Source organism: Morus notabilis, unplaced genomic scaffold (assembly GCF_000414095.1).
Source record: "Morus notabilis unplaced genomic scaffold, ASM41409v2 Scaffold46, whole genome shotgun sequence".
NCBI lineage: Eukaryota > Viridiplantae > Streptophyta > Magnoliopsida > Rosales > Moraceae > Morus > Morus notabilis.
In genome coordinates, this window is record NW_010365505.1 from 303,528 (window position 1) to 317,050 (window position 13,523).

Genomic DNA, 13,523 nt, shown 5'->3' on the forward strand with positions numbered 1-13,523 from the left:
AGGTATACGTACATATGTATGTTAAGAAAACCGAGGTTGTAGCTAACAACCCTAGTTTTGAGTATTTAAGTTTTAGAACGTTGCAATAGTGCGTGCAACAAATAAATGAATTTTTAAACATACGATTTAAATGATTGATTTTAAAAGGACTTTAAGATGTACTTGAATTTAAGATTTCTCACGAAATCCATTTTAAAGTCAAATGAGATGGCCCGATTGAATTGGCTAGTTTTAGAAAGGATTTTAAAGAGTATTTGAAACATGAGTTCAAACGCTGCTCCGTTTGAAGGATATTTCTAGAAGGTTTTATCTTAACTAAAATTAAGAAAAGCTTTAAGAAATTTAGTGATTCATTCTTTTGAAATTATTGTTACGAATTATGAAAGTATTCCTTCTTATGTTTAAAAAAAAAAAAAAAAAATGTTCCGCAAATTTTAAGAAATCCCAGTAAGTACAAGTTAAAAGTTTAAGTTACAGTGGCGGCCTCATAGGAGGGTCGCCACATCTGATCTTTGTCGGAAACCTTCGAAGAACACGGTGCACAGGTCCCATGGGATTAGTAGTCCTCTTATCTCCAACTCATGAACTTAGTTTATACAAAGCTATATGATAGCACTAAATTTTTTTGATTTGGTGGTTTGATCTCTGCCATTATATTTCAAATACCGATATATTTGATATTTGATAACAAGGACAAACAAAACACTCTATAGATAAGAGAATCTGCAATGTGGTAAAAAATAAATTATACATGACAAACTGCCGCATAGCAAAAAAGTGAGACTAAATAGGTCCTACACTGCTATTTGGCTAGTAAAAAGCAACATCTTTTCTTTACAAAAATCTTTCAACTTTCATTGCATTACAGAAAGCAGGGAAGCAGTACTTTGAATGTTTGTGTCACTAAAGGGATGATCATGTTCGGCTGAAGTTCCAATTCTAGACTCATCTGTACTATCTTTACCATCTAAAAGCAAGTTGGTGGACTCTCCAATGGGGTCCCACCCATGCAACGCTTCCTCATCAGGATCCATGTTTTCTTTGACACTGATTTCAGCCTTTTCAGAACTGGAACTCTCACTTCTCTTGATAGACACAGAAATATCAATTCCTTTGATTGGCTTTGATTCCTCAGTCTTGATGAAGAGTCCATCTTCTTTCTTGTAAGGGAGTTGATTATTTTCTTGCTGATTCTCATGGCTGATGAACTGAGAATGAGACCTTCCCAGTGATGTTTTTTCCCTAAGAATGCCTTGTGCTAAAGTTGATGATGATGACGATGACCTTTGTGTGAAGCTTCCAAAACCTTGAATCCCTCTGCTGAGCTTCCTAGACTTATCTCTCTCTTCTTTAAGAAGAGGACCTTTCTCTAGCAGTTTCAATACTCTCCCAGATTTCTTTCTCACAGCAAGCCCCCAATTGAATCTGTGTTGTGCATATCAATCAATATGTTCAATATGCTTTCAAACAAACAAGAAAAAAAAAAAAAGGATTTAATTTCATGGAGACTTCTACGGTTAGACTGATTTGAGTTTTTAATTCGAGTTGAGATATGACTTTATGTGAAAATTTTTTATTATAATAAAAAAGTTAAATATAACTGTTTCTGAGAGTTTTTAACTGTAGCAAAACTCGAATCGGTTGAAATGAACGGGGCCTAAAAATCTACAACTCGCGATGTAAAACTAGTACAACCACAAATAAACAACGATGCTTAGTGTAGCTAAAAATAACAGGTCCTGCGGTAGAAATACCATAATTTAACATTTGCGTACCCTTTGTCGTCTACGTACTGAAAGCTTTCCATCTGTCTGATGACATCTTTATCACACTGAAATTCCTCGGCAACACTCTCTGGTCCATGAGTCAACAAGTGCTCAACGACAATGAGTGAGTTGTAACAAAGCCTCCAGTTTTTCTTCTCAAACTTGAGCAATCTGTTTTATCAGAGAACTACTTGAGCATCGTAATTTCAAAAATATGAAAGGAAATATCATTCAAAAAAAGGAAAAGAAAAAAAGAACATATAATTCAAAGATATATAAAATAAGAAAGGATTCAGAACCTTTTATGCAAAATCTCCACAATTCTCGTATAATCATCAATCTCAAAAGCGGATCTTGAGATAGAAGCCAAGGTCCGAGTGTCTGGTGCCCATGGATTTCCACTTGTTGCTTCTTCAGTCAATCTTCAGACATTGAAGAACAACAACAAAAAAATAAATAAATATATAAATATTGGTTAAAAAATCCATGATAAGATTTTTTTTTTTTTAATAGAGATAAGAAACTCACAACTCTGTAGGTGTGACATCTGTGAGGGCCAATCTAGCAGTCTTGATCTTCTCCTTAAGGAAGAAAGAAGCTTGTTTCTTGAATTCATGGAAGAAAGGTGTGGAATTTTCAGAGTTGTTTTTGCTTAAGATAGACATGTCTGAGATGAGAAGATTTGGTACAAAGCCACAAGCGGTTCTGATCTAATGAAACAGAAAACCAAGCATTTATCTAACAAACTAAAATTTGTTATGCAAAAAAAAAAAAAAAAAAAATCCAAAGGAAACAAAGTGAGACTCAACCTAATAATGTTTCCAGAGAAGAAAATTTCAATGTAGAAATGTAGAATGATGGATATTCAAAAGTCCATCTTGAAATTAAAAGCTGTGTGTAAGTCAATGAAGTTGTAAAATTGTATTTTAATTTTAATTTAAAGCAAGGTAGAGAGAGTGGAGGAGTAGAGATTTGAAGTCAACATCTCTACATTGCTACACATCAGCGAAGGCCCACAGCCGCGTTTTGGTTTGAAATTTAAAATTATCGGACTCGTTCGTTACGCTGATTCGAATTTAGAATTTGAGTTTTTTTATTATAATAAAAAATTTTTATATAAAGTCACATTTTAATTCGAATCAACGAACTGAACAGACACTTTATTTGTTAATAACTCTTAAGGGATATTTTTCTTTTTCCTTTTTTTTTTTTTTTTGAGTTTGTTATGCTCAGGAAGAGAAGTTAAATAATATATAATCACATATGGTGAAAGTGCAAAGTTGCCAGAAACATTAGCTTATGGGGCAGATCCAAATTCGTGAAACCCACATTTTCTTGATTATTGAGTCTTACGGGCAATTGCCCTTTAATTCAAAACTGGGAGGAGGGGAGAAACCATTTTGTTTAGCGAACTAATTGTACTCCGTTTGATTCTTTTGGCATCCAATCCTTTGATTAATTAAGCACAATGAGTCAATGACTGCCTTTTTTTTTTTTTTTTTAAATAAATGCTGCCTACTTTGCAAAGAGCTGAGAAGCAATTTATGGCCCGTTTAGATTGATTTAAAAGAAAAGTTATTTTTGACTTATTTATTTTAAAAGTGATTTATGATCAATCTTTTTATTATATTACTTTTCATAATAATAAATATTTTTAACTTTTTTATTTAATAGATTCAAAAACTCTTCTTAAATATAAAAATATTTTTTAAGACACTATCCAAATATTAATTAAAAAGTCTAAATTTATGTTTATCTTCTTCTACTACTTAAAACACAAACACAAATAATCTCAAACGGGCCCTTACTAATGTCTAAATCTAATATGTACACATAATTTATTAAAATTAGTAATGTAGACCTATACCAAAATTAATCAATAATTTGCCAAATATAATCATATCTTTAACAAAAATAAAAATTAAAAAAATTTTCTAATTTAAGATATTTATTTCAAATAAACTTTGAAACAGAACAATCGTAATTTCTTATAATAATAAGGATTAGTCTCACTAGTGTCCCAAAACTCTGAGGTCATTCTCACTTTGCTTAATAAATTTTAAAAACTCACTTTACTTCATAAATTTTGCATTTGTGCTATTTAAGTATTTTTATAAGAATTTCTATTAAAATCAGAGAAAAAAAGATGTGATTAAATGTGATCATGTGGTTTTTATGTGTTTGTTCTTAACATAAATTCATATAAAAAGACCACATAATTGTATTACTCCCTTTTTTTCTATCTGTTTTTAATAGAAATTTGAACAAAAAGAATTAAGTGGGAACAATTCAAAGTTTAGAGGGCAAAATAAGAGTTTTTAAAACTCACGAGACAAACTAGAAAATAACTCTAAATTTCAGCGGTAACGGTAATAATAATCCTACTACTACTACTAATACTAATAATAATAATAATAATTTCAAACAAAAATATCATATTTAGTAAGCCACGATAAATTTTCATTGTGCATGAATAGCTTTGTTAGTGCCGTAAGATTAGATATTGACATAGTACTTAGGTATATGCAAATTAGAAACAAATACATATATTAGCATTAATGTGGCACTGGAAATGGCAACGTGGAGACTGGAGAGGAGCAAACATTCTAACATATTATTATATATACTAAAAGAGACCCAAGATTCACTATTCACACACTCATATTTTATTGTTTATTGTACAATAACATTCCCGAAATTTTGTTTATGTCTCTTGTTTTTTGAGTATGAATTGTCAATTTTACCATTTTTTCCTTCTCTTTTCCCTTCTATGTGCATGGGCTTTTGCGTCATTCGTTCTAGGATTGTCACGTGTCGATGCCTGACTGGCCGATTGAAAAAGTGACGGGCCCACCACTGTGAAGCTGCCCTCTTCCCCCCCTGAACGCACTTCTCTTACACGTGCTTTTCACTTGTGAATCACATCCATCGAAATTTTTGATCGGACAGTTTCAAACTATTTCCAGTTCATTTTTAAAAATGTTATTATTTGTTACGGTTATTTACTATTTTGAATTGATTTGGAGTTCAATTTACACTATTTTGAATTTATATTATAAAAATTTATATGCTATAAAATTTCTAATTTTTTATATAATATAATACGCACGAGCTTTTGTCTAGTTAAAACACACAAATACCCCAAGCATGCATCATGGAATACGCAATATATCTAAAGCTTTCCTTTGACAAACCGGCTTTGACTGACGGATTAAATTTACAAATTAACAATCCTTGTTGTTTATTTATTTATTATTAGCACCCAAAGAAGAAGAATTAGTCAAGAACGTCATGCATTGGTGATGCATTTGTGTCCACGTCTCTTGTATACAAGCACGAGTCACGATTCTATTCTATTATATATATATATATATATATATATATATGTGTGTGTGTGTGTGTGTGTGTATGTATATGCTTCTAGAATCCTCATATTGAAGAGATTATTAACTCAATCATCTTTTTTGCTGGTGATTAATCTTATACTTATAAAAGGCTTGGATTGAAGAGAAACTAGAGCTGCTTGCCATGTAATCAGATTTAAAATAGAATAAAACAGTGAGCTTTCGTACTGCACTGCTTGATATGGTTACCAAGCATGTTAGTCATCTTCTTGGGCTATTGGCCTACTTCAAACCACGCTCTCACTTTTTCAGCCCAATAGAAAGTTACTGGATCCTAAGGCCCAGTAAGAAAATGGCTCTTTATGCGTCTAGCCAAATTTCAATAATAGAATTTAAAATTAAATATAGCAAAATTTTTAAAATATTACAAAAATATAAAATTTTGATATCATTAGAATAATAACTATATCATCATATAATATAAAATATGGCATCATTATGATAAACATTATGTCATTTTTGTTATATTTATTATATTTTGAAAATTTTACTGTATTTATAATATTTAAAAAAAAATTTGCTAAATTTTAAATTAAGGTATGAAATTTTGCCGTGTAATTATTTCTTTATTAAACTTCCAAATTTGGAAGGCCTGGTTCAGCCTTCACGATTGGTGGCATGGTTCAAGTCGGTGAATTAAAGGTATACCATTACCACCTCCAAAGATTTAGGAGAAGTTTGATTCATGAATTAAAATCATGTTATTAGAATTATTTTTTATTTACGTGTATTTTTTGTGAGAGAAAACACTGTAACGAATCATTAACCATGATTCAAATTATGGTTTGAATCCTGCAACCAAACGTCCCCTTAAGAATTCAAATACACTATGAGACTTCGTTTGGTTGCAGTTTCGAGATGCAGTGGTTTAAATGGTAAATTTTGAGAAATGTGATTTATATAAACTTGTAATATAAATCCGGTTTAAATCGTCACATTATGGTTCAAACTTAGATTAAAATTAGTGCATTCAAACACTAATTTGGAATGAGCTCATAATTCAAATTGTATGTAGCTATGAGCTAACCAGCCCCTATGTTTGTGAAAAACTTAATCAAAGTGACAAGGATGACTAAACTTCAAAAGTGGAATATAGCCTTGTACACTTTACTGTTTGGCATTCTCCTTTCTCTTTGTCTATATAGTCTTTAAACTATTAATAGGGTGGATTCAATTCTTATGCCGCATTCTTCCGGTCTTTTGTCATATTTGCTTAATAATGTTACGTGAGAATTGAGATCAATTATAAAATAGATCATAAAATAAAAACATATCATGTCTACATCAATTAAAATACCATATGTTAGACGGTCGATTTTCGTCAACAATACTTTATCGGATTACCCGCGGTAGCCCGTTGGGTTACCGGTTTGAAACTTGTGATTTTACTGAATTTGCTAGAATTTGGATTGTGTATTATGAAAAGAAATCATTATGTCCCTTATGAAAATAAAGACGAAGAGGTTTTATAGTGGTTCAGCCTTCTCAAAAAGAGCTACATCCACTGTATTGTATTTCTCTTATTTTGGTTCTTACAAATTACACATACAAAAAAGATCCCAAAGCCTCTCATGGAGGCTCTTCCCCTTTTATAGTGGATATTACATGAACTTTTGCCCAATGGTAGGCGGTTTGGACCATTTGACCATGTCTTTCATAGGGCTCATCCACTCAAGTGGCCTGTGGCCTCATTTGTTCAGACCGTAGCCTGTCATTACCTTTTGGACAGTTCACTCATCCAATTTGTCCCCCATTACGGCTCTACAGATCCCCTGTAATAGATAGTGATCCGTTCCAAGCGGTTTTAGGGGTTTGTAATCATTTCCTGTACAACTGACTTTCTCCAAACTTAGACGCAATATTGAGATATTTAGTTGATCTCCTCAGGGGTCTTCCTTGGGATGTGGATCCAGTTGCTTGCGTTCTGCCATCTGCGCCCATGCCAAAATCTGCCGAGGGTAGCCTCTCTCACAGCCGACTTTATCACGTTATTTTGCACGAGCTGGTCTCGCAGGCCTTATGCATTCGGCTCTCATGCCATACGGGAGAGACCAATGAGGCTCGGGCGTCGAGAGCTAATTAACGTGACAGGTATGGGACCACGTGTGGCCTGATCGTTGTCCGACGTGTCGATGTGAATTTTTCCACACAACACCACATATGATAAAATATATCATGTCAATTAAAAGTGATTATTCTTATGGTATTTTATGAACTTCTTCGGAAGAGTTTTTGTTTTCTATCTAACTTCTGAAAATGAGGGAAGGAATTTTTTTCTTTTTTCCTAGTTTCTGAAAATGGTTCAAAAGTCAAACCTTCGCCTAGAAGGTCAATAAAATTTAATTGGCTGACCAAAATTTGTATGTACTAGCGGTGCCCCTTTTCTCATCAATGAAGGAATTGCTTGGGAAAGGCCTAGTCCGTATAGCAGGACATGAACGGAAACCGTGGGATTCTGATTCAATGACAACATGACAGCTCTTTAATTATTTATGAGCTTAATATCCACCTCAACCAACTGCCCTGCATTTACTATAAATTTCAGAAGTAGATAACAGTTGAGAGAATTATCATTAAATCCCCCAACCAAAGCCCCCTTGAAAAAAAAAAAAAAAAAAAAAAAAAAAAACCTTCTCCGTTGGCATGAGGGAAAATGCATTAGATGCATGTACAAAAACCATATAACATAAATGGGGTTTTCCGCAGTAGGTTTCATTGTTTTTGAGGCAATGAGGAGTAGTAGTATCCATGCTTTCAATGAGGGTGTTCCTATTTTTATGATAAACACCAGTACTTATTTATGACTCTTACTTGACTTCTTCAATTATTGACTGCAATAATAAAGATGAAATTTTTACCCTGATGGAGGTTGGTTTGAAATCCATTCATGATTTTAGCTTCCCGATGTCTGTTTTTCATTTAACACGACCAGTGCTTACGACATGATTCAATCTTTCACTCAACTGTTCTTTAATTGGTATCGTCATCCGGTATTTTACTCAAAACCCATTGTTTTGATAGAAGACAATGTAACGAAAAGGTTTGATTTATGGTTCAAATCTATGAAAAGAACATTTAACGAAATTGTGCTTAGAATGGCTAAACTTAACACCAATACTGAACAATAGACCTTGAGATTACTTCTAGTGACAAGCCTTCATTTTTTTTTTCTCACAAAGATAACTTTCTTTAGTTTTTGATCTTAGAACAAGGTAAAGTGCTCAGCTTTTTGGCCCAACTACTGTGGGATTGTCATACCGAAAAGGCAAAAGGGCTGCTATATTATGCGTTGTGTACATAATCCTAGTATTTTTTCTCTTAAGGCATAATGTTGGGGAAACCAAAGTATCGAATTGTTTGTAAAGAGTAAAGGATATAGAAATAGAAAGATGCAGATGCTGAGATGACAAGCGTTGACAACTGCAAATAGTTGTGAATAAAAGAATTGAAGAAAGTGACGGTAGTGATAATGCCGAAGAAAACCCCTTTTTATCTTTTTTTTTTCCAAAAAGGAATGTCATTTATTAGAAAATTACAATTTCTTCTATGACAGTTTATATTCATTCAACAAGAACCAGCTTTTACAACTTTACAGTCCTCACCACCCAGTAAGCTGCACAACCAAGTTCCTCAGGCACTCCCCTGAAGCTTAATTGGTATGTTACAAAGGTGACCAGGAAAAAAAACCGAGGGCAAAAATGAAAAAAAAGGAAATGCCTGACTTTTTTTTTTTTTTTTGCGCGGATGTCTCTATAATCCTCTACCTGTGTTTTTTATCTGTTTATACACATGATCTCCATATCCTTCCTTCTAAAGAAATAACAATGATTGAAACATCATCATGGTACCGCCTTCGGTCCCCTTGCGGTATTTCGAGCAATTCATGGAAGTCCATTCCTGTGATTCAAATTAACAATGACATTAGTGATATGGAATGAGCAAAACCATAAGATTTCGAAATCAATATTTTTGAATGTTGCTTTGGTTGGGCGGTCAAGTGTATAGTCTAATTACCAGCTTTCTTTGCGGCGCGGAAGAGAACTTCTTCAACAAGATGTTGTGCAGGATCTCCTTCGGGTTGCAATGTGATGAAGAGTTCAACCTCTGAAACAGCTTCTTCGTTTGTGAAGTATTGGTATAACCCATCAGACGATAATATCAAAAACCTGTCTTTTGGGCCTAATCTGTGGTGGTGGAGAAATGGGAAACAAGTGATGTAAGGGGAAGTCCCTATGTAGTCGATTCTGAACATCTCCAAGAGTGCATTATTCCATTTGGGCTGCAGACATTTTGACGTATATATTAGACATAAACAACATTCGACCAAGTTAAAAGAATCCCATTTGACATTTCCTAAGCCATTTTGTTTCTATACTATACAGGCCTAGTTATTACCAGCAATTGTAAAATGGATAGAGCAGTAAGTACCTGTTTAAGAAAACCAGCACCAAAAGCTCGAGTGACCTTCAATGAACCTTTAACTCGGTCATTGATCACGGCACAGGAATCATCTGGGTGTTCCTCTCTAATTCTTTGAACTTCCTGAAAAAGATAAACACAAACACCTATAAGCTTAAGCTCAAAAATAATACCAAAAAAATGAAAACCATTTGATTTCCAAGAGCAAATGAAGTTCCACCTCTTCCACACTGGTGGAGTGATCCTTAGTAAGCTGAAGAGCAGTTAAACTGGCAATCGTGTTTGGTCTTTCACCATCCGGGGATTCAAGATCATGCAAAGTCTCTTCATTGATCCTTTCCAAGTCCTGTCGGATCTTGCCGAGCCAATAGTCGGGCTCCGATTTCTGTGCCAACACGGCTCTACTATCCCCCACATTCATCACATACACGTCCTCTCCTTTCATAAGCATAACAAGAACACAAGAACCCATCAAAGCCAATTCAGGGTTTTCCACGAGCATCTTATCTGCAATATCCAAATAAGCCTCCTCTGTCTTCCTCAGCGCCTGGGAAAGAGCTTTCAACACGTCGGAGTGATTGATCGCCCCCCCGCCGTCGGAACCGGATCGATTCAGCTGCTCCTTTAACCTCCGATCCAGCTCCAGCCTCTCCCTGTCCCATTCGCACCTCCATCGCTTCTGATTATCCTCCCATTTATTGGTGGCGTCCCCTCGGTACTTGCTTTTGGAGCCGCTCTGGCACTTTTTCCGCCTCGAATTTGAAACGCAATTCCCATCATCGCCACTTGCCCAGGGGAGATTATTCTCTTGCTCAACACACTGGAAACAAGCATCGTCCCCCACTTGATTCCCTCCCAAATCGCTATCAGCAACACTCGGAAGCGAATCTTGATCCGCCGCCTCCGAATTCGGATTATCTGGAAAAGTCGCGGCGGCGGCTGCGGCGGCGGAGGCCGGCTCGAATTTCTCGTCCCAAAGCAAACCCTTGAGCTCCTTGTGCACCGCCGAGTAAAGATTGGAAAGGAGGTAGTCCGGCGCATCTGGACCGTTGAATCCGTCATAAATCCCGACGAAGACCCAACCGTGCTCCTCCGAAACGACGACGTGCACCCGATCCTCCCCTGCTTTCCCCTGCGCCCATTGAAGATTTTGACTCTCGAACGAATCGTCGTCTTCCAAACTCCCTTCGCTGCTCAAATTGAGACTACTAACGGTCAGATTCTCGTTGTGGTGGTGATTGTGCTTCTCCAGTCCGAAATTCCACTCTGGCTCTTTCACCGACGACAAGCTTAGACCTTTGATCGGAGCGACGATCGAGTTCTGTCCCCGATTAATCGTCTTCGAAATCGCCCTTCTCAGGGCACGAATCAGCTTCCCCTTCGCCGATCTAGGTCTGAAAGCGAAACCTCCCTGAGAGAAGCTCCGCTGGAACTGGTTGTTCGTGTCGGGACCGGATTTATCCATCGGCCCGGAGAAGAGTCCGCGGTCGAGCGGCCCGGACATGAACCCACGCTCAATCGGGCCGGACATGAATCCCCGTTCGAGAGGACCCGAGCTGGGGATCCCGAAGGGCGCGGAGATTGGGCCGGAGCCGATGAAGTTCCTCGGGATCGGTTGCAGAGGGATCGAGGCGAAGGAGGTGGAGCTCTCGAAGGCGGCGGCGCGGTCGATGCTGTTATAGGAGTAGAGATCGATCAACGCCGTCGAAAGAGGCGTCGACGTGTTGGCGCTGACGGAGGCGCCCGAGATGGTCTTGAACGTCGTCGTTTCCTCCGAGTGGACCTTGGAGGATGATAATCGGGTCGGGTCGGGGCGTACGTAGCAGAAGGAGTGGCCCAGTCCCTCGTCGAGAGGGTCGGGGAGGTAGAGCGGTATGTCGTGCCTCCGGCGAGCGTCTCCGCCGCCGGTGAAGCACACGGTCAGCTTCCCAAAGCCGTTTCCCATGTGGAAAACAAAAAATTTAACGAAAAAATTGAATTTTGTTAGGGAGAATTACTCACCAGTGAAGATCACTGGGATTGAAATCTCATGGCCGATTCTTCCCCTCGGAGAGAGAGACAGAAAGAAAAAGTTGGAACGAGGTGAAGAAGAAGAAGGAGAAGAATAGAAGAGGAGAAGTATAGGAAAGAGAGAGGCGTTGACTATTGGGTGGATGTTTTGAATGAGAAAAACACATTTTTTTTCTTTCCAATATTCAATTCTACAGAACAAAAATGTATATTGCTTTTCTTTTCTTTATATTTTCTTTTTTTTTCCGTGTGGGGCGTTGACTAAAGTTTTGCGTTTAAGTAAACTCCTGGGTTTTGGTTTAGATTAGTGCTTTCTGATTATTCCATGTTATACCTTCTGTAGGTGAGCGTGGATACCACGCTCTGTTGCAAGTGGGCAACGAGTGACGATCTCCGACTTTCAACCGAGGATTTGGTGTTTGCGCGCCCCCGGGGTAAAGCGCGTTTGGGAGTGGTAAAATCATGAAGGAGGTCATAAATTCTGGTAAGGATCCAAAGTCAAAAGAGGGAAAAATAAAATAAAAGAGGAGGAAAAAAAAAGGCCAATAAATATGTGCTTGGAAAAGGTTCAGCAAAAAAATATGTGTGCTTGGAAAGAGTGCCATGTTCACCGTTGGATGTGATTGATTACAAGTAAAGGTTGACTGACACTTGGCAGTTCATTATTGTCCCGCGTAATTGTATTTTTGTCAACTCGAGGTTTCCGGAGTACTCTCCCCGCAGCTGGGCTTGACTTTGTATCTTTAATAAATATTTGAGAATTTCTTCAGTGTAAGGGAATGGGTGTTTTTTTTTTTTTTTTTAATATCAGTATTTTTCATTTATTAATTGTCAAACTTACTTTATTTTTTAATTTAATTTAATTTTTAATCATATTTAATACATATGTGACGACTGATAAATAAAGAACATTAGTGTTATAAAAAAAGTCTCTACAGATTTTATGTAAAGAAAAATAATGTTATTTATTACTTTGCTTATGTTAGTTTTTTTGGAATTTTCTCTTTTTGTTAATTACAGTTTTGGTGTGGTGGTGGTGGTGGTGGGGTGGTTGTGGATTACTAATTATGCCACATTAACTAGAGAGAGGGGGGTTTTGAGAGTTTTACGAAGCTTGACCGATATGGACTTGTCTTTTTGTTGACTTTTTAGATCATAATTACGTTGTCTATTAGAAAAGAAGAAAGTGGATGAGGAATAATGCGATCCAGATTTTTCAAATCAATGAGCAATGAGCTATTATTTCTGTTTTCTAGACAAATTGCTAGATCTCTCCCACTTAAATTTATTAAAGGGTTAATTCTTAATTATATTGGTGTAATCTTAACTTATTCTGTTTGGTAATTTAAATTCTTAACTTTTACTTTGGTGTAATAAGACCCTCAAAATTTAAAAATTGATTGTAATTGTGATATCTAACAGCTAATGAAAGTCAACTAATAGGCCTTTACGTTTTTACACAAGTACACCCCCTACACTATTAATTTGTTGACAAGTTTTGGATCCTAAACTTTTAGAAGTTGTGCGTTTTGCACCTTAATTGTCATTCAAATTGTAGTCCATTATCAATTGAATAATATTATAAAAAATGGTCATATTTAGGGTCTCAAATGTTGAAATTAAGAATTTAAATGTAACTCATAAATAACCAACAAAAAATGTATGGGTGCTGCAATTACTCTTTAATCTTTATTAAAAGTAAGTATACATTTCTATCCACCAAACACGCCAATTTATCCATCCCTTCCCATTTGATGATTTTGCAGCATCTCATGATTCTTTAAAACATTAGTTGGTGTCTCTTTTTTTTTTTTTTCCAGGGTTGGTGTCCATTTTTAACTTTTTATTTTTTTATTTTTGTTCGATTCCTCTTTTCTTTGAGCTCAAACAAAGTTATATATATCATGTATAGGCACAATATAAT

The 13,523-nt window shown here is 36.2% G+C and overlaps 2 protein-coding genes across 2 annotated transcripts; both read right to left on the reverse strand.

The window, feature by feature from the left end:
• Positions 1-548: 548 nt before the first annotated feature.
• Positions 549-2,601, reverse strand: LOC21407931 (epsin-3). Its single transcript, XM_010108165.2, has 4 exons — positions 2,295-2,601; positions 2,066-2,188; positions 1,776-1,937; positions 549-1,425 (listed from the first exon to the last, which is right to left on the reverse strand). Exons 1-4 carry the CDS (start codon positions 2,429-2,431, stop codon positions 855-857), a joined length of 993 nt encoding a protein of 330 aa, XP_010106467.1. The 5' UTR covers positions 2,432-2,601; the 3' UTR covers positions 549-854.
• A 6,045-nt stretch (positions 2,602-8,646) lies between these two features.
• LOC21407932 (probable protein phosphatase 2C 4) lies at positions 8,647-11,788 on the reverse strand. Its single transcript, XM_010108166.2, has 4 exons — positions 9,810-11,788; positions 9,599-9,712; positions 9,185-9,449; positions 8,647-9,067 (listed from the first exon to the last, which is right to left on the reverse strand). Exons 1-4 carry the CDS (start codon positions 11,532-11,534, stop codon positions 8,952-8,954), a joined length of 2,220 nt encoding a protein of 739 aa, XP_010106468.1. The 5' UTR covers positions 11,535-11,788; the 3' UTR covers positions 8,647-8,951.
• Positions 11,789-13,523: the final 1,735 nt, after the last annotated feature.